This window comes from Tenrec ecaudatus, chromosome 11 (assembly GCF_050624435.1).
Source record: "Tenrec ecaudatus isolate mTenEca1 chromosome 11, mTenEca1.hap1, whole genome shotgun sequence".
NCBI lineage: Eukaryota > Metazoa > Chordata > Mammalia > Afrosoricida > Tenrecidae > Tenrec > Tenrec ecaudatus.
In genome coordinates this window covers 4826730-4848269 of record NC_134540.1, presented here as the reverse complement: position 1 = coordinate 4848269, position 21540 = coordinate 4826730, and the positions used below count along the sequence as shown (strand labels likewise).

The window sequence follows — 21540 nt, the reverse complement described above, 5'->3', positions numbered from 1 at the left end:
TGGGGGTCTGGCAGGAGGTTGGGGTAATGAGGAGCTAATAACGATGAGTAAAATAAACGGTTTCAAGTGGCGTGGTGATGACTACACCCTTCTTGGTGTGACTGAACTGCTAACCTGCAGGATATGGGAGTTATATGCCAATGAAGCCACATAAAAATCAATCTATATGTTTCTTTAAAAAATAGTTTTATTTGGCATATGCTTCATATATCGTACAATTTAATCTCTTAACTGTATTAATATTTGTGCAATCATCACTACAGACAACTTCAGACATGTTCCTCTCATACTCACTGCTCTTAGCTCTCCATTGCCCGCCTTCCTCCCCTGCCAGGCCTCTGGGCCATTATCAATCCAGTGACGCTCTCTGTAGCTTTACCTACCCTGGATTTCATATACAGAAAAGCATGCACAACCCAAAGAGGAAGCAAGCCAACAACCAAAACCAGTGACAATGACGAGACAAGAAGGCGGTTTACACAGAGGCTGAAGGTCTCTGTCCATAACTGATGCACAGACAGGAAGCAAGTAGACAGGACAGCATTGCACATGTCCTCCGAGGGTCCATCTCCATAACTTCACCTTCACAGGCATGACATCCCCTTTCTTTCCTGCCCAGGGGAGTCACTGACGTCCACCTGGTCTCCCCGCCCTCAGACCTTCTCATCTCGCCTGCTCGGGTGCTGTTCCTAAGGAGCGCAACATTTATGCACCACGGGCGTTGCTTCATGAAGCAGTGTGCTATGTAGCTACAATGCACCCTCGGGGGTGATTTCTGGATCAAAGTTTCATGACTCTCTCAGGGCCGTAGTCTTTTTGGTTGTTATGTTGTTATAACTAAGTTTAATATCAAAGAGCTTCAAACAAACAAAAAAATCCAAACCCACTGCCATCGCGTCGATACCTACTCATAGTGACCCTATAGGGCAGAGTAAAGCAGCCCGTGGGTCTCCGAAACCGGCTCTTTCAGGACCAGAAAGCCCCATCTTTCTCCCGAGGAGCGGCTGGTAGTTCTGAACTGCTGACCTTGTGGTTAGCAGCCCAGGGTGTAACCATTGCACATCAGGGTTTCTATAAAAAAGTCTGCAACCAGTTAATTTAAATATTCAACAATGTACAAATGATCAACTTAGGGTACATCTGCATTTTCAAAGTCTATGGTGCTGGCAAAGACTATCGAAAAGACCAAGGACAAACAGATCTATCTTCGAAGTACTGCCAGGATGCTCCCTAGAGGCAAGGATGACGAGGCTCTGTCTCACCCACTCGGGACATGTTGTCAGAAGAGACCCATCTCTGGGAAAGGACACTGTGATTTCCAACATTCCAGTGACTCTTTGGACATTGGGACCCAGCAGAAGGAGTAAAAAAAAATTTTTTTAAAGGCCCGTGACAAGATGGACTGACAGGGTGTGGCTGCAAGCCGGGGTCAAAAACAGTGACCATCGTGAGGCTGGTGCAGGACTGGGCCGTGCTTCCCTCTGTTGTGCACGGGGTCGCTGTGGGTCAGAACGGACTCAACGGCTCCTAACAACACACAACCTATTGTCAACATCTTCACAAAATGACATTCTTACATTATTTGAAGGCACAGTGGCATGAATGCTTAAACATGGTGACATAATGTCTTAAACAAAACTGGTCAGAATTGTCAGCGCTTTCATCAAAGCGGAAGACTTGTGGAATCCTCCTGTCTCAACCAGTCTACTAGATCCGGTAGCTTTCTTCCTTTCTTTAAGGGCTCTAAGGTGCCCACTCCCCCACCCCCACCCAGATCTTGTCTGATATCAATTTACAGAATAGCATATTGTCTAATACCACAGGGGCCAGTGGTAATGACAGAGCAGAACGTGTCGTGTTCCTACTCGGAATTTCCACTGGGTCCCAATGACTCTGAGAAGGGGCTCCCCAGCCCCGGAGCAGCCGCTTACCTTCCTCGCCTCCAGACCATCACGCCCCTCCCGTCCCCCGGGCCTCTGAACAGGCTGACCCTGCTGTGCCCTTGCCCCTCCGCTTCAGCGTCTCCGGCTCCTCCTTCAGAGCTGAGCTAACCAGCACTTCCTCCAGAGGAGCCCTGTGTTGGTCCGGGTGGACTAGAGAAACAAACCCACGTGTGCATAAGAGAGAGCGTTATCTAAAGAGGCATGTACATTGAGAAAACATCCCAGCCCAGTCCAGATCAAGTCCATAAGTCCGGTATTAGCCCACATGTCCAATACCAGTCTAAAAATTCCTCTTCAGACTCACGCAACATACGCAATGATGTGAATGCAGGAAGATCACGGGCCAGTGAGTGGGAAGTCATGTGGATCCGGTGGCAGTGGAAGCATCTCAGCACTAGCTTGGGCCTCCACTTGGCTCCTCCAGTTCCAGGGCTCTGGCCCCATCAGCATAGCTTGTCAACAGGCATGTCTTGCAGGGACAGAGAGCATCTGACCTCCAATGAGTTATTTATCCCCATGGTACCTCCAAATGAGGTCATCAAGCCATGACCTGATTGACAGGCTGGACTCCACCCCTTTCTCAAGTCGACAGGAGATTATGTAACTGACACCGTTGATCAGTGCGGCCCCTGGCTGTGTTCTCTTTACCTCCTCTAGAAATGACTGCATTCGTTTCCCATACAATGGCCCACCATTGGGGTTACGTAGCTGTGTGATTTTTCAACAAAAATATCGCCGCTGTCCCCTTAGTCTACAGTCCCCAGGAGGGCGGGGTCCCTGCCTGTTTGGCCTTGCTCTCTTCTCTCTTAATTTTTGCCCATCCCAGAACTCCAGTCCGGAAAGCTCGGGCACTGACACAATTTCCACACAGTTCCAAACGCTGAGCTACTCGTTCTCGGTGGCAGGCGTGTGCCAGCAGTTGTTATACACGCACGCCGCTGCGTCCTTCAAAGGTTTCAGGACATCTTCCTGCTAGTATTGTGAGCGTGTAAGTGAAGCCCAGCCCATCACTCCACCGTGGCTCCATCTGGCTAATCCGAACGGCTCTTCAGGCCCCCGTAACCTCTGTCCCTCCTCTTCCCGTCCTCCCAAGGCCATCAGAGGGTCCCACTGGGGAGCCACAGGGCATGTTGCTCCACATTTGCTTTTTCTCTACTGTGTTGTCATTGCCCGTATGTTTACCTGTCTCCCTCGTCCCGGAGATTCTAAACTCCAGGACGACAGGCCTGTGTCTGGCTTATCATTCATTCTTCACCGCTGATGCATCACCAATGCTTACCCACTCAGGGAGTGAGGGAAAGAATGGTGTGTGGACGTGCTTTGAAAAGGTCAAACACACCATAAAATACAAAACTTTGCTTTTTTGTCACGAGGAAGATAAAACGGACCGTCCAAAGGCACGTGTCCCTAATTAACTGGAAGCAGCCAAAGGCGTTGTGTCCCTGTGGGTCACGGTGTGCGCGGCAAAGGAACCCATTCCCAACCAAGCCAAGACTGTGGAACAGAGAGTGCGCCCATGAGCTCTTGAAAGTCCAAAAAGATGACACCAACACTCCAGACAGGCCACCCCGAGGGCCAGGCTACTCCTCCCAGGACAGAACCATGGGTCTGAGAATCGAGTCTTGAGTGGAAAGAAAAGTTCCTCCGTCAGAAATGATAAGATCCTAAGAGGTGGGTGAGGGGAGACTGAGGTGCCAAGTTAGCCTCCATGAGGCAGGCCTTCAAGGTCACCAATCATTGGACGTTGACCTCTGGTGGCCTGGAGTGCTCTGGAGCATCTCCATTGGCTGGCCATTTGGAAGGCACCTTGGAGTGGATTCGAGCCACCAAGTGTTCAGTTAGTAGCTGAGCACCGACCGTTTGCACCACCTCAGTGCCCCTCGGCAGTCCCTGCCCTCAGGCTGGGATTCCAAGAAAGATGATGACCACAACTTGCCAGGCTCGCTCGATGCTTTGTTCCCTCCAGCCGATGATCCCAGGACCAACCAGGACCCCATAGGCTGCTCAGGCAAGGGCATGTCTCACAGTCAGTTACCAGGCCTCTTGAAATCGTGTGAGACTCCTCTCCCTGGGGACGCCTCAGTGCCAGGCTCCGTGAGCACTGTAAGGTTCTAGACCTTGGGCTACAGTTGGGGCGATCTTCCCTGGGCAGCTAGCCACCAGCCCTCCCTCATGTCCCCATCTCCCCTCCAACAGATCCCAAGGTCCAAAAATCAAAATCTGGCGTTCTCTTTAGCACGAACATCACGCTTGTCCTCAGTGAATCCCCTCCGAGGGTGTGGCTGGCTTGCTGTCTACAGAATGTACTGGGAAGTGTAACACGAGAGACACAACTCGGTTCCTGATCATTTGGTCTCCCTTTGACTCATTTTGAAGTTGTTGTTCTAGTTTTTAATATCTTTCTGTTTTCTTTCCAACTGAGGTTTTCCCCTATTTTGTTATTGTTGATAGCTCTTTTGACTCTTCGTTTTGTACTTTTGTGTGTTTTTCTGTATGTGAAACACAGGATGGGGGAATCTATGGAGACAGTAACTGGATTAATAATAATAGTTCCTTGGGGGTATGGCAGGGGAAGTTGGGGACATTGGGGGAGCTAATAACAAGGAGTAGTAGAAAAAGGAAACTTTCTAAAATTGATCTTGGTGATGATCCGATACTTCTTGATCGGATGCGACTATTGAATTATATGATATTTGGACTATGTCCCAATAAAACGGATTGTTTCCTTTCTTTAAATCGGGAGTGGGAGAAAGCGTTAGAGCTGATTGAAATGATGTATATCCAACTCTTTTTAGAAGCGGCTCAACTATGGAAACGTTATGATCAAGAAAACTACTTAAAAGAAAGAAAGAAACCAAACTTGGCCTATGGTTCCGTGGGTGAAGGAGGAAGAGTTTTTGCTTAGGGAGCATTGAGTTCATGCTAATGGTGGTGGAACAGTTTGGAGAGGGAGCTCAATCGTGGAGGCACAGCATGAAGAGTATCAGCAACGGCACTGGATTATACATTGTAGAAGCTGTTGAATTGGTCAAAAAAGAAAATGATTGTCTTGCTTGTGAGTGTGTGTGTGTGTGTGTGTGTGTGTGTGAGTTTTAACCGTCTGTTTCTCTCTGCGGATGGCGCTGCACCTAGGTGAATCACAGCTCCCTGCTCTACCTGAAGGACGGATGCCCTGGGTGCGTCCAGCAACAGGAAGTCCCCCTCTCACCTGCGTCTCATGTGGGTTTGCTCTTCCGTTCACAGAAAAGGCGGACAGTACTGAAAAGGAGGCTCTCATGTCAGAACTCAAGATGATGACTCACCTGGGAAGCCACGAGAACATCGTCAACCTGCTGGGAGCGTGCACACTCTCAGGTAGGGGGCTTCCTCTAAAGCCACCTGGTCACGGGTTGCTGCATGGAGATAAAATGAGGATGCTTGGCCTTATTTCGTGCTTCTTTCCAAAACACAGGAGCCCTGGTGGTGTAGGGGTTACACGTTGGGCTGTCACATGCAAGGTCAGCAGTTCAAAACCACCAGCCTCTCCAAGGGAGACAGAGGGGGCTTTCCATTCCCAGTGACAGTCTCGGAAGCTCCCAGGGGCAGTTCCGCCATGTCCTCTAGGGGTGCTATGAGTTGGCATCGACTTGATGGCAGTGAATGTGTGTGTGTGAGATTGTTCCCACTCACTGCGACCCTGGACACAAGTGGAACTAGACAGAGAGTGAGTGCAGGCTCTCTGCACACACACACACACATGCATCTGTACTGAAGAAGCTTGATACTTCTTCCCAATCCTCCCACCCCATGATCTTCCCATGTCCTTCCAGGAAATCCATCAAAGTGACTCCTTTGACATCTCCCCCCGCCCAAAATAAACACCGTCATAAAGCTTCTGAGCTGACCCCCCTGCCTGGAATGGCAGGGGCCCGGCAGGTGCCCTCAGAAGCCGCTGTCGGATTGGCCCTTCTCTTTCGAAGGCCCTCTAAGGAGCCTTAAGACCCGTGTCTTCCTGTGCCCGTCCACCGATGGCAGAGACGCTTGCAAACGCGTTTTGTTTGGAATGAACACGTGATCACACACGTCGAGTCCTTGGCCCGGCGCGGAGATGAAAGTTAAGAATAGTCCGAGATGTGCTTCTGGAGAGGAGAAAATTTACTTGGTGTAAGCCAGGAGACGAGATTTGGTGTTCCTCCCTAAACAAAGAAGGGGGTTGGTTTCTATACCAGGGCGGAGAGGGCGGAGCTTTGGGGAAGGGGACGCCAAGAGCTTGGCAGTTTCGCCCCGGGCTTCAGGGCTGCGTCTCACCAACATCACATTCTCTTCACGGCCCCTCGCCCCGCCCCAGACAGATGACGGGACACTTTCTCTGGGTTTGCTTCTTCTCCAGGCCTTGGAACAAGAGGCTTTAGTCCTTGTGCTTTTTCACTAGCACCTTCCCTCAAGGGGCTCACAAATCACAAGCTAATCGTTTGTTTGACTTTTCTCTGTAAGCGCAGGAAAACCAACCATCAGCCAAGTGAAACAAACCCACCTGAAATTAGGGCCTTTCTTCAACCGCCCCTTCCCTTCCGCCTGGGGCTCACCGCACATTGAGTTGACCACTTTGTCACCCCACATTGAGTTGACCCCTTTGTCCTTAAGTGGTGGTGATAACACTGGCATTCATTTCTAACTTTGGGGTAAAGCAGTCAGGGCCTGCAAGGAGAGCAACATGCAGAGTGCCTTAGCCATTCACCAAGGCACCTTCAAACCCCGGCGTGGTGAGCAGGCAGCCTGTTAACAATACTTATGGACTGACCCCCGGCCATGACTTCACTGAGTCTAGAAGCTCAGAGTACCAAGGGCCTGGTTCTTAACCTGTGGCACTGTTGACCCATCACACAGTTCCAGAAACCTCCACTGCAAACACAACACTGCAAGCACATCACGTGAGGTCTGGCCCAGCCTGCTCAGAGGGGGCTGGCGTAACTGCAACAGAGGATGATGACTGGCCCCCGCTGGGGTGCTGTCCCCCTGAGCTGTCCTCACACCAGGCCCAGCCCAGCCAGGATTCCCAAATGGGGTTTCTCAGGCTCTCAGGCAGAGACATTTGCCCAGGCAACGAGGTAAGCGTGGACTGCCTGGTGCGTCCTTGCTCAAGTGTAGTGACCAATGTCACGTGGCTTTTGCCACACTGCACCCGCCCCTGCTGCCCTCGAGTCCCTGACAGTGATTGTCCATTTGAAGAGAAGCTTTGAAGCTGTGGGGTTGGGACAGACAGGTACCAGCCAGGCGTAGGATTAGAATCTCTGAGGTGGTCAGAAATGTGAAACTGGTCGCTACAGTTTCATAATTATGCCAGTGCTTACCCTGCTTATTTGGTAACTGGCCCTGTTGGGGGAGGTGGAGCATTCTTTCTGATTCTCTCACTTCCACCTAGAAAGCCCCAGACTGCCCGCTCAGAGGGCATTTCTCCCTCCCCCCCACCCCCTGAACGCTTGTGCACAAAGAGAGACTTCCAGAGCGCGGCTACGAAAAAGATATGGCATCTAAGCAGGGGTTGGGGGCATGCATGTCCCTTCTTAGACAAGCAGGGGACCCTCAAGCATTGGCCATGGCTCTGCGTGGGGCTCACGTCTCTGGGGGCAGGGGCTGCTGGTGTAACAAGAGCTAGTGTCAAGGTGGAGAAGTTGCTGCTGTCTACATAGGGGACAGCAGAACAACGAGGGAGAGCATCCACCTGAAGAAGGGGGTGGCTTGGGGAAAATGACATCATGGGGCTCCAACACGCCCCTGGGAAGACTCCACTCTGGTTTCCTCCCATTTTCCATCATCCTCTGAGTCCCCTCTCCCCTCACCCCTACCCCAAGGCCACTCTGAGCCAGGGAGGAGGGGAGCCCCCCTGGGCGGCCTGGGGGGTGGCTCGGATGTCACAGAGGGCGTGACCAGGGGTCTTGCACACCTGCCCTGAAAACCTCCCTGTTTCAGGGCCAGTCTACCTGATTTTTGAATATTGTTGCTATGGAGACCTTCTCAACTATCTCCGAAGTAAAAGGGAGAAATTTCACCGGACCTGGACAGAGATTTTTAAGGAACACAACTTCAGTTTTTACCCCACGTTCCAGTCACATCCGAATCCCAGGTAAGAGATGGGCCATTTATGGGGATATTATTACTGATTTCGTTTATTGAGGCGGGCTGTGTGAACCTTTAGAATACGCTCCTTGAGAAACCAGGATGCATGATGGATCGATGAGCGTAAACCTTGAAGAAAAAAACCCAACCCCCTCCATATCCCTTAATACCCTCCGGATATAAATAGCGGTCTGAACGGCTGAGAGGGGGGAATGAAAGTAAAATTGAAGTGGACATGGAGTGTTTCATGATGAACAAGGTCATTTCAAACATATGAGAAGAAACAAAAAAGACAGGGGTCCAGTTTCAGGGCCTTGCGTGTCCAGTGTGGGTGCTGCTGTTGCTGGGTGCTGCTCAGGCGGTTCGGACGCCCAGCGGCCTTCTGGACCACACAACGAAGCACCACCCCGAACTGCAGCACCCGCATAATCACTGCCATGTCTGAGTCCGGTACTGTGGCCACTGTGCCAACTCATCTCATGAAGATCTTCCTCTTCTTCTGCCAGCCCTCCTCTTTACCACACGCGACGCCCTCTTCCCGGGACCGATCCCTCCTGATGACGTGTCCAAAACACACCAGATGACATCTTGCCCCCTCACTGCTAGGGAAGAGTCTGGCTTCCCCCGAGGAAGGCATCGACCTGGGCGGTGTTCCACGTGTGGGTGGAATATCGATGTGGTATGTGCCTAATCAGGCTTGTGCCAGGGGACTTAAAAAAGTTCTTGGGGAAAAATGGAATTGAAGGTCAACATTCAAGGAAGAAAATCCACTTATAAAGGATGCATGCACCGCATTGAGTGCGTCAGAGCCGGAGGAAGGCTTACCAACAACCTGTGGTCTGCAGGCAACCCAACCTTGCTGGCCGAAAGCGCTGACCGACGAAGCTCAGGGGCGGCAGCCTTCAGTGCGGACTGCACGTCCACGTCAGGACAACGAGCGTCCTCCTGGGTAGACCAGCAGACAACCTCATGCTCAACGGACAAGAGATCGAAGGGTCACCAGGTCCAGTTTGCTGGGGTCCGCAGTCAGTGCTCCTGGGAGCGGCAGCCGGTACATCAAATGGCATTTTGCACCGGGCACGTCTGCAGCACAAGGAGTGTTAAAGGTCAAAAGCGTCACGTGGAAGAGTCAGGTGCGCCTGACCCTACCCATGGCGTGCGCTGTCGCCTCGCTGCATGTGAAAGCCAGACCGCGAACCATGAAGACGGAGAAGCACGGTCGCCTTTGAACGACTAGGAACACGGACGACACCGAGACTAGAATCTGCCCCGGGGGAAGTCCAGCCAGAATGCTCCTTGGACGCCAGGTTCGAGAGACTTCACCTCACATACTTTGGACCTGGGATCAGGAGGGAACGGGCCCCTGGAAGAAGGGTGCCCGCCGCCCTTGGTCGAGAGGAGGGTCATGAAAAAGGAGGGAGACGTCCAGCAGATGGATTGACGCAGCGGCTGCAGCTCTGAGCACAAACCTGGGAGCCACTGCGAGGCCTGCCCAGGCCAGTGTTCTCTCATGTGGGCCCCTGACTCACGGCACGGAACAGCGACACCCACGTTTATCCGTTTCTCAGAAAAAAAGAACTGCGCGCTCCAAAGGCAAACCGAGGAAAGGACGCTCACACTCCTGCAGGTCCCGGAGGGAGAGTTGCACGACAGGAAGGGTTGCCAGGAAAGTGTGTTCAGCAGAGACAAGGTTCCGTCATCAACAAGCCTTGTGAGACCAGCAAAGGCCCTTCCACCCACCACACCTTATCTCTCAGTTATAAAGCGAGACTCGAGCACCCAGCTTATAGGGTTGGAGAAGGAAGAGTACACATACTGAGAAATGCATGGATTTGGTTCGGTTTTTATTTTGTTTTATAGTATACCTGGCTCCGGAGAAGTCCAACTACAACAGGACGTGGATCAGGCCTTGGGGTTCAATGGGAATTCATTTCCTTCCGAAGGTAACGTTTTATTCTAATTTGTAGCACTTCAAAATAGAAACGGACACCATCATTGATTGCTAGCGATTTAAAAATACATATTAATCATTTTAATGGGGGGCTCTTAAAAATCTTATGACAATCCATCATTCATTTGTATTAAGCACCCTTGTACATATGTTGCCATCAACGTTTGCAAAACATTTTCTTTCTCCTTGAGCCTTGGTATCAGCGCTCTTGCGATATGTGACAGCGTGTGTATGTGGAGATCGCGAGCCCTGATAGCAGAGTGACTACCATTAGGCTGCTAACCTTGAGGTCGGTAGTTTCAACTCAGGCCAATTCCTCTGGGCCAGGTCTGCTCTGTCCTGTGAGTCAGAATCTGCTTGATGGCTGTGGCTGGAGCATTGTTTATGGGCATTATGAAAAGTAACTTGCTTTAAAGGTCACTAAGTGAGTGTTACGTCAATGCTCAATTAGAGGATGGTATCCGTTGGGTGGATGAGTCTTTTTAAGGCTGTGGGTGAGCATCCTCTTGGTCCCTGATAGGAGGGAAAGGTGATGGACTTTGGAGTGACTTAGGGTTCCATCACCCTTCCCCTTGCCCAGCTGGGTGACTCGGACACACGACTTAGCCCTCTGAGTCCCAGGGCTCTGATTGCTCACCAAAGCAGCTAACAAGGTCCGCAGTTCGAAACCACCAGCCTCTCGGTGGGAGAAAGATGAGGCTGTCTTCTCCCGTGAAAGAGTTTCCGTTTTGGAAACCCACAGGGGCAGTTCTACCCTGAGCAGAGGTAGAACTGTAGTAGGATAATCAGAGAACCTTTACGTCACCCTCCGTGGGATTCACGTCTCGGTGTAAAAAGCCTATCACAGCAGTGCCACTCCGTGTCTGTCTCCTCGCCTAACTGTGGCTTTGATGACTGGGGATATAAAAGGAGCCCTGGTGAAGCGGTGGTTTAAGTTTTGGGCTGCAACCCCAAAGGTCGGAGGTTCAAACCCACCACCCACTCCGCAGGAGAAAGAAGAGGCTGTCTGCTCCCACAAAGATTTGCAGCCTCCAAAACCCTACATGGTAGTTCTACTCTGCCCTCTGGGGCCACTCTGAGCCTGAGCATGCTAAGTCACAGCGAGCCTTTGCTATTGAGATGTATCTTCTCGGAGTCTGCACAGACGTGAAGGCTGGTTCTGTTTCACAGATGAGGTTGAATACGAAAACCAGAAAAGGCTGGAAGAAGAGGAGGGCTTGAACGTGCTTACCTTTGAGGATCTTCTTTGCTTTGCTTATCAAGTTGCCAAAGGGATGGAGTTTCTGGAGACCAAGTCGGTAAGGCCTTTCCGAAGGGGAATGCGGCAGGAAAGGGAAGGCCAAGGCCGCCGAGAGAGAGGGGAGCAGCCCTCCTTTCCTGCTTATTTCTACTTGGGTCTGTTAGTTGATCTTTTTTCCTCCTGGTCATTCATGGAGGTTTCTCAGCACACGATCTCTTCTCTGGGTGAATTGTAGTGTCGAGGCTTGGGGGTCCCTTACTCCATAGGCTGTCCAAAGTCCCCTGAAACAAACAGAGCAAAAGGTCAAGATTGGCAATCTCTCCTCCAAACAAGGTGGATGTAGCACCATTAGGCTCCCCTTGGACAGCCGTTCAACTGGTGCACTGCATGGGGGGGGGCATCGGACCCCCCGCAGGAGGGCATGAGAAAATCCTGCTGGCCATGCCAGTCACCCTGGGCACTTCGTGGGCTAGGAATCCTCGTAAGGCCCCTCGTAAGGCCAGTAAGCCTGCCTCAGGCTATGGCTCTACTCCCAGTTTGTTTGTTTCATAAATCACTCGATTGGGGACTCTAACAGCTCTTATTTACAGTCTGTACATCAGCAGTATCAAGCACACTTATACATACGTCGCCATCATCATTTTCAAAACATGTTTTTTTGTTTTTTACAATAATACTTCATTGTATTTTCGGCGAAGGCTCACAGAGCGCTTGAGGTCCCTGCCCAGTCCTTTCGACCCAAGTTGTTTGGCGTCATTGGCTTCATTCTCCCCGGTGTGCGGACCTGCTCGTGGTTTCTCTTCTGGGGGTCCCGTTTCCATAGACCCCTGATGGTGCATTCACTTTTCCTTTCCTGTCCCCCCTCCATTGCCTCTCTGTCACTTGCCTCCTTCTCGTCCGCTTCTCAGAGGCCCCGAACCTCTCCTTCCCCTTCCCTCGGCTTCCCCCCTTGGCCTCTCTCTCCTGCTTTTTCTCTGAATCTGAACCGATGAATGTCTACTCTATGTCCCTGGTTGTGCCACGGGTGAATGCTACTCTAGCCACCCAGAGGCTGGCAGCCTATCAGGGTTCCCCTTTGGGGATCCACTCCAAAGCAGTCGCCATCACCTTCTGAGCTGACCTCTCGGTTGGAATTAAACTTTCCCAGCAGGTCCCTCAGAAGCCAGTCACTGCTTTGATTGGACCCTTTCTGAAGGCAGTAGGCAGTGCCACTCAACCTCCTACTCGCCCGGTCGCCCTTTATTTCTCTGACATCATTCCGTTTGATTCTTGAAGCGACGTCGAGGCAGGGAGGAGCTCCTCATCTCTACACACAGAAAGGGCGCTCTTTAGAAAGTACCTCTAAAAATCCGGGGCGAGAGACATTGCCCTGTCTCGAAATGACAGCCAAGCTCACCGTTCAACTCCATTGGTCTCCTCGTTTAGGAATCCTTCCCCCTTTGGCTTCTGGGCATGTCCCAGATGCAGCACAGACGCTGAGGAACTGGCCTCCCCGGTCACTCTGGGTGTTAGTGTCCTGTTGACTGTCCAAGGGCCAGGGGAGATCAGAGACCCAGGGGAACTGTGGGCTTCCTTCCTGTTACCCATCTTGAACTTGGAGCCCAGAGAAAGCTGGCACGGTGTGGAAACATCTGTGATGGGCAATTAATTTCCGGTGTTCTTCTTCCCAGTGTGTCCACAGAGACCTGGCGGCCAGGAATGTACTGGTGACCCATGGGAAAGTGGTGAAGATATGTGATTTTGGGTTGGCCCGGGATATAATGAACGACTCCAACTACGTCGTCCGGGGCAACGTAAGGCTGCGAGTTCTGACATGTTGTGATCTCGCTATTTCCTATCTTGCAAGTCGCCTGCTGTCATTGTGGATATTTGTCCCCCATCGTTTAAAAACAAAAAGCTAACAGATAAAAAGCACCGCTTATGTTAGACAGGGTTCTCTGGAGCAGCGGTTCTCAACATGTGGGTCTCGACCTCTTTGGGAGTTGAATCCCTTCACAGGGTCGCCCGATTCATAACAGTAGCAAAATTATAGTTATGAAGTAGCAATGAAAATAATTTTATTGTTGGGGGTCACCACAACATGAGGAAATGTATTAAAGGGTCAGGCACTAGGAAGGTTGAGAACCACTGCTCTAGATAAACAAAACCAGGACATTTCTGATTAGATAGATAGATAGGGATATATATGGACAGATAAGTACAACATGAAGGAATATAACAGCTAATTAGTCCACTCAGAGTACAGAGGGATCAGTTCAACTCAATTCTGTGAAACAGTTAATACACTGGAAGTACTTCAGCTCATGAGGGCTGCTAGGTCCAAGGTCAAGGAAGCAGACAGTAGGACAATGCAGGCAGTCTGGCCACAGGCAGCAAATAGCAGGGCGGGTCCCCAACAGTCAGCCAGATGACAGGATCCGACAGTCCCCAGCTCAAGTGATGTAGACACCGGCAGTGTGGTGAAGCAAGTCTCAAAGGAACCTCAAGCTCTAGTGATGCCATCCATGGGTTGGGTGTCCCACATGTAGGATAGCTCACAAGTTGAGGCAGAGGACCAGCTAAGGCAGCTGTACACTGGTTCGATCAACAGAGAGCAAGAGAAAGAAAGGTGAGGCTCACCGAGCCATTTATCTCTTTGCCCTCCAATCAAACTGTGATCTTATTAATCCCACATGTTTTTATTGCCCAGGTGGGCATAATAAACCTTCCTATCACACTGCCGTTGATTCGATTTGGACTCACAGAGGCATTATAGGACAACGTAGGCCTGGTCCCTGGAGTCCTGATGTTGTAGTGGGTGACAGGTTGGGCTGCTAACCGCAAGGTCAACAGTTCAAAAGCACCAGCTGCTCCACTGGAGAACGAGGCGGCTTTCTCTTCTTGTAAAGATTTACCGTCGGGGAAATCCATGGGGCTGTTTGACTTTGCCCCGTAGGGAGGGTCGCTGTGAGTTGAGCAGGCTCACTGGCGGGAGTTTCTAGAGCAAGGTATTAAAGCCACAGACGCCAAACTGGAATCATTTCTGAGAGGGAAATGATTGCTTCTGCCCCCTTGCTATATTCCCGGGATGACCCCTAAAGTTCCCCTGGGAAATGCTCTTCATGAAACACTCCAGCAAAGCCCCAGGCAAAAGCCGGAACCTGCATCAGGCAGACACCTGCTGGAGAAGGAAAGCTCGACTGTTTCCCACTAAGAGGAACAGCACACCAATGGGGAGACTGCCCCTGTCCACTGAAGGCATGGCAGTCCACCCCCCTCTGGCCGCCTCCTCCTCCTGCAGAGTGGCGCCCAGGAGGCCCGGGGCGGAGGTTTGTGGGAGAGGGCTTCAGAGGCGTGGCTTCCCAGGCTGCTGTTCTAGCACACTCACTTGAAGCGCCCCTCCCCTGGAGCACTGTGCGTCTCTAGCGCGAGCATGAAGGCTGCGGTGTGCGGAATCCAGCCTGCTCTCTCCCCCCTTGGGTTGTGCGCAGGCCCGGTTGCCCGTGAAGTGGATGGCTCCTGAAAGCTTGTTCGAGGGGATCTACACCATTAAGAGCGACGTCTGGTCCTACGGAATCTTACTCTGGGAAATATTCTCGCTTGGTACGTGTTGGGGTTGCCCGCCCTCTCTGTGCACCCCTATCTCTGCCCCTCTCCCCTTTGCAGTTCCGGTCAGCTCTGCCCCCTCCTACCTCCCCTGCACTTTGCTCACTGGGTTCTATGCCACCTGGAATACACTTTGCACAACACCCCAGTCCAATTCTACTGTAGCCTATGGATTCTTTCTTTTGAAATTTCACTTGTTTTGTTGCTGCTGCTGAGAGATAAGAAGCCAAGCCCGCGCCGATTCATCCATGTCCACGTGGGTGCATTCTTGGAGCAGAGTGACCGTTTTCACCCTACTTTTCCAAGTTGTTCCGACCCCCCCCACCCCCCCCCCCACACACACACTCGCTGTCCTCTGTGTTCTAATTCTCTGAGCTGCTGTTAACCAGTGTGAGCCCAAACAGACCTTTAAAAAGTTCACTGCTTACAGAAGACATTCTTTACTAGTTAAACTAAACCGGTGTTTGATTTCAAGAAAACTCCAGGGAATCTTTTTTAAATTTAAAGATGTTTTCAGGACAGTAGTTTTGCTGTTCCCCTAGCCTCTACAGCACCACCAAATTTGAGTCTATGAAAGTTTGAAATTCTGTTTCACACACACACCCCTTTTGATCAGAATTCTCATATAGGCTCTTTGACCAAAACATTCAGTGACGGTAGCTGGGCACCACCCAGTTCTGGTCTTGTAGCAAAGGAAGACAGTTGTTCATTGAGATAGTATGTAATCACATTTCATTTGTTGGTATGTCTTTCCTGGGGGCAGTGGTCACTCAGTGGTAGAACCTGTGCCTCCCATTTAGGAAACTCGGGTTCTGTTCCCAGACAGTGAACTTCATGCACAGCCACAACCTGTTAGTAGTGACTTTCAGGTTGCTGCGACGCTGAAGAGGTTTCCGCACGTGGCGCTTCTAGACCAAGAGAGACTAGGAAGAATGGCCTGGCGGTCTACTTCTGAAAATCATGTAACAAAAGTCATAGGGATCACACCGGTCTATCCCGTTGTGCTTTGGGGTCACCACAAGCCGGGGGTGACAGCCCACAGCTGAGAACAACAGCATCTTGCCTTCTGGCCTCTAACTTACCAAGAGCAGAGGCCGTGGCTTCGCCCAGAGGCCACACTCCTCCTGGCCCCTGGGCATTCTCAGTAGATGTTTATTGGTTGACTGAATGGACACACATGGACTCGAGGGTTGACTGATTACGGTTCTCTCCCATTTGCTCAGGTGTGAACCCATACCCCGGCACCCCTGTGGATGCAAACTTCTATAAACTCATTCAGAGTGGGTTTAAAATGGACCAGCCATTTTACGCCACAGAAGAAATGTAAGTAAAAGCCAGATGGTGAACTGGCTGGACTCTGACATCCAGTCTAATTTCCAGTGCTCCACAAAGGATGTGAAAAGCCGTCAGTGCAACGTTCATATGATACACACACACACCTACCTCTTTCTTTTGTGTTGGGTCTTGGAAGAAGACTTGTGAATAAGATTGAAAACCTCATGCCCGTCCTCAGAGCAGGGCTTCTTCGCACTGGTTTCATTCTGGTCCGACCCTTTGCTGAGTCTCTTGCCACCTCAGGTGGACATTTTGTCAGAACCTCCAACCCAAGCAGACCCCCGGGTGGTTCCCGGGGTGCATCAGCCTCACCAGGATCTGTTCTGTTCTCATGGAGATCGGGGGTGGGGGGGCAGAAGCATCTTCTCAGCAGGGGCCAAACCCAGATGAATCAGTCGGAAGGCCTTCTCAAAGAGACTTAGCTCAGGCCTCCCCATCTTAACTTGAAGGACCCCAAAGAGTGATCCCTCTTTATCTCCTGGCTCCAGTTCCCTGTAAATCCATTCCTCCCCACCACCAGGAGTCCTCGGATGGAGCAAAGGGTTAGGATACAAGGCTGCTAATGGGAAGGTGTGTGTGGGGGGGTGGTTCAAGTCCACCCTCGTGGTGTCTTGGAAGAAAGGCCTGGTGATCTACCCTGACACCCACGGGATAGCTATGAGCCAATGCAGTGGGCAAGGGGTTTGTTTTGATTTGTGTTATTTGGAGGGGGTGGGGCATGTTTGTTTTCCCTCCCATCTTCTCAAGTTGCACTTCTGGTGTGGATTCACTGTGTAAGACAGAATCCCTGTCTTCAGACAGACTCCCTAAGCTGACGGTTGCATGTGATCCCAGGGTTCCCTTATGCAGACAGTGGCCCTTGGGGAGGCCTTCCGACTCGCTCATGGGGCCCCCTATCCTGCTGGTCCGCAGATACTTCATCATGCAGTCCTGCTGGGCTTTTGACTCCAGGAAGCGTCCATCCTTCCCCAACCTGACATCGTTCCTCGGCTGTCAGCTGGCCGACGCGGAAGAGGCGGTAGGTTCCGGCATTGCTGCAGCTGTTGGGTGTCCCATCGGGTCGACTTGGATGGGTATCAGCACCCTGTGACCTTGCAGAACCGCCCCACAGGGTGTCCCGGGCCACCATCTTGAACGGAGCAGCTAGCCAGGGCTTTCTTGAGTGGAGCCACTGGGTGAGTTTGAACTGCCAACCTTTCCGTCTGCAGCTGAGTGATTCACCATTGTGCCACCAGGACTCCTTATGTAGCAGCAAGGGGCTCTGTGAAGCATTACACACACACACACACACACACACACAGCCCACTGCCGTTGAGTCAATTTTGCCATCCAAAAAACCCAAACTCACTACCATCAAGTAGAGGCTGTCTCATAGCACCCACAGAGGACAGAGTAGACCAGGTTTCGGAGATGGTAACTCCTGACAGGCGAGACCAGTCCCTGGAGAAGGGCATTATGTTTGGTCAAGGGATGGGGCAGTGCTAAAGAGAAAGGCCCTTGACAAGATGGGCGGACACGGGGCTGCATCCGTGGACTCCGGCATGAGAATGATTGTGAGGCTGATGCTGGACCAGGCCGTGTTTCATTCTGCTGTGCAGGGGGTCGCTTTGGGTCGGGACTGACTCAATGGCACCTGGCAATGACTCTTCAGGAGGATACAAAGCCCCATCTTTCTCCCAGGAGCGGATTCTGACACAGAGCGACCCTGTATAGGGTTTCTGACCCTGTGGGTCTTGGTGGGAGCAGGAAGCCTCATCTTTCTCCGGTGGAGTGGTTCGTAGGTTCAAACTACGAACCCAGCAGTGAGCAGCTCAGCATTTAACCCGTGACGTCCCTGGGACGCCTGTTACAACACCCAAGCAGAACGGGCAACGGTAACGCCTCGGAACCAAAGGCTCTGGGGTGTCTTTCTCACCACGCTGGGCTTGGTCGCGGCTCTCTCAAAGCGGTGTGTCCAGAAGGGTCGAGGGAAGGTGGGGAGAGGAGGGGAGAGGAGGGGAACAAGGGGGAACCGATCCCAACAATCGACACATAACCACACTCCCTGCCTCCAGGGACACCAGCAACAGAAACCAGGGGCGAAGGGAGACAGAGGTCGTGCAAGACATGAAAATCATCATAATTTATCAAGGGGTCAATAGAAAGTAAAAGTTTAGAACAGAATGCTGGCCACACATGTCCAAGTACACTTGATGCAATCGATATACGGGTTATTATGAGAGTTGTAAGAGCCCCCGATAAAGTGATCTTTTAATTTTAAAAAACAGTATAGAGTAATAAATAATTATTCTTAAGTGACTTTTTAAAGGAGAAATGGCACTGAGGGGAAGATTTCCACCAATTGATTCCTAAAGCAAAAGACCTTAAGTGTCCCATGCACAAGACTAGAGAATGAAATATGAGAGACTCCCAGCCTTTCTGAGGAGCCCTGATGGCAATATGGTTGTGTGTTGGGCTGCTACGTGCAAGGTCAGCAGTTCAAAACCACCAGCCACTCCTCGGGAGAAACATGGGGCTTTCTGCTCCCGTAAAGAGCTACAGTCCGGGAAACCCACAGGGCAGTGCTACCCTGTCTGACACAGTCTCTGAGTCAGGATCAAGTTTGGTTTGGGATTTCCCTGGCCTTTCTTCGTGGAACATGGTGCCCAAGTGTGGGGAGAGGACACAGTCCGTTGTCCGAGGCAGTGGAGCGAAAGAATGTGGGTTCTGAGTCACGAGGTTCTGCCTCCCAACACCTCTCTTCCAGGCCCTCTGGGGAGCCTCAAGACTCTGGAGTCACGCCTCCAAGCTCTCGGTTCGCAGGGTCCTGTAGAAACACTGAGCTCCCCCGGAGCAGAACTGGAAGCTGGGCTCCCTGAGTGACACTTCCCAGCTCGGTCCACTCTGGATGATTTACAGAAGTCCCGTCCTTTGTCTACAGCAGTGGTTCTCAACCGTCCTCATGCCGTGACCCTTTAGTAGAGTCCCTCATGTGGTGGTGACCCCCACCCATGAAATCATTTTCATTGCTACTTCATCACTGTCATTTTGCTACTGTTATGAATTGGGCGACCCTGGTGAGAAGGGGTTGAGACCCACAGGCTTAGAACCACTGGTCTAAAGTAACTCAGTCAGTGGGAGTCCAGGGGACACAGTGGTTTCTGTGTTGGGCAGCTGAATACAGGTCAACAATTTGCATCCACCCACAGCTCTTCAGGAGAAACACAAGGCTGAGGGTCACTATCTCGGAAACCCCCAGAGGCAGTTCTGCCCTGTCCCATAGGGGACAGGTGTTGGAATTGACAGGATGGGAGTAAGTGTGGAGTTTTCTGCTGCGGTGTATGTGTAAGGGGACAGACTTCAGAAACCCCAGGGGAAATTTTCATTCTCTGAGCAACACCTCACGCCGGGCCCTATGTGAATGGCATAATGAACAGCTCTCTGTGAGTGGTCTTTCTCTCTTAACAGTCAGTTCCCCTGCTTTCCTTAAGGAGCCCTGATGGCCTAGTGGGTTGTGCAGGGAGCGACTAACCACAAGGTTAGCAGTTCAGACCCACTAGATGGGGCTATCTGCTCCCATCAAGCTTTATAGCCACAGAAACCCCAAAGACATAGTGTCTACTCTTCCCTATAGGGCCACTATGGGTCCAAGTGGACTCTACGGTAGTGAGTTTGGGTATGATTTCCTTGCACTGCTGTAGGGAGCCTCTGGTGGCCTGGTGAGTTAGGCCTCGGGCAACTAATAGGAAGGTCAGTGGTTCAAGCCCACCAGCCACTTCATGGGAGAAAGAGGAGGCTGTCTGCTCCGGTAAAGACTGACAGTCTCAGGAACCTTGTCTAGGTTCGCCAAGGTCAGAATCATCATGATGGGAGGTAAGTTTGCTTTGGGGTTGGGGTTACATTAGTGGGGAGTTTGGGGAATGACCTCAGCATCTCAGAATAGAATCAAGAACAAAATAAATTATTTTACTGGGAGCCAGTTTCTCTACCTTGAGCTAAAGGACACGAAATTGCACTGTCAACCCATCAGTAGACTGCCCTCCAAGAACTATGCTTCGTAAAAGACTGACGGCCGTGTTTCTTTTAGTGACTTGCACTGGGGACACTTGACACTGAACCTTGATCCGGCGTAACACTCTTTCCCACTCTCTCTCCCTCTCCCTCTCCTTCAGATGTATCAGAACCTGCACGGTCAGAGCCGGGAGCGCACTTCCATCTACCAGAGCCGGCGGCCTGGCAGCCCAGAAATGGACTCAGGGGCTCCCTCCCCACCAGTGCAGGCAGAAGACTCCTAGAGACAAACAACAGCCCAACAATCCATCTCAGTGAGCTTCTCCCCCGCCTCCGTCAGCCGGCTATAGATGACCAACACGAGGTTAAGTTCATCACTCAAGAAAATATGTTATCAACTGCTGCTTTTCTGGACCTTTCTCTCGGGGCTGTCTTCTCTCCTCTTGTTCCCAAAGGGACTTTTCTAGAACCGGGGCCAAGGTCATCCTTGAGGCAGGAAGAGCTGGCGATAAACTCTTCGTAGAGCGTTGGCGTCCCAAGGGCTCCTGGCGCCGACCACGTGACTGCCATGTGCGGAAGCAGAGTCTGTTTCTTGTAAATACCTAAAACGGAAGCATTTTGCTAAGAAGCTAATATGATTTTCTAAATCTATGTTTTAAAACAATATGTATCTTTTTCCAGCTATTTAGTGATCTATTTTATGGACAGGAATAAAATTTCTACTCTAGAAATGCTGGTTCTTGAATGATTTTCCAGGGATCTGTGTTTAGGGCAGAGAGTGTGTGGCATGCTGGAAGCCACTGGGGAGGGTGGGTTCCGACTGGGGGCCATCCTGAGATGGCCACCCTAAGACACCCTTTAAACCTGGAGCCCAGACTGGTCACTCAGGTCCCCTTCCGGTCACATAACAGATTTCCGGCTCACAAACTGAAAACTCCTCCCCTGAGTCCGGGGCTCAATTTAAGGACTTCTCACGACACTTGAAGTTCAGCAAGTCCTGGATAGCCAAGGGGAGACCATCAGGGGGCAAAGAAACTGGAACCTGGAAGAAGACAACCGGAGCCTCACAGTTTATCTTATGCCAGAGCCCGCCGATAACAGCCACGGTGTCCGTCTGTCTGGTCGGCGAGCTTTCTCTTTCTTCGCTGCCCCGCTACTTCACTGAGCATGACGTCCTTCCCCAGGGGATGCTCTCTCTCCACAATGTGTCCAAAGTACATGAGACGCAGTCTTCCCAGCCTTGCCTCATGGCAGCATCCTGGCGCTGCTTCATCCAAGACACATGTGTCGGCTTTTTCAACAGCCCGGGATACTTTCCATCTTCTTCACTAGCACTCTCATTCACGTGCATCGCTTTGTATGTAGAAACCCCATCAAATACACACAGAGGCACACGTGCA

General features: G+C 51.4%; 1 protein-coding gene across 1 annotated transcript in view; it reads left to right on the top strand.

Annotated features, from left to right (window-relative positions):
* FLT3 (fms related receptor tyrosine kinase 3) overlaps positions 1-20813 on the top strand; it is a 66399-nt gene extending 45586 nt beyond the window's left edge. Inside the window, exons 16-24 of the mRNA XM_075563558.1 lie at positions 5187-5297; positions 7893-8046; positions 9900-9982; positions 11161-11288; positions 12901-13023; positions 14701-14812; positions 16039-16138; positions 17063-17168; positions 20302-20813. Of these exons, the coding sequence (XP_075419673.1) occupies positions 5187-5297; positions 7893-8046; positions 9900-9982; positions 11161-11288; positions 12901-13023; positions 14701-14812; positions 16039-16138; positions 17063-17168; positions 20302-20424 (1040 nt within the window). The 3' untranslated portion in view covers positions 20425-20813. The remainder of the gene's footprint in view (positions 1-5186; positions 5298-7892; positions 8047-9899; positions 9983-11160; positions 11289-12900; positions 13024-14700; positions 14813-16038; positions 16139-17062; positions 17169-20301) is intronic.
* The last annotated feature ends 727 nt before the right edge of the window (positions 20814-21540 follow it).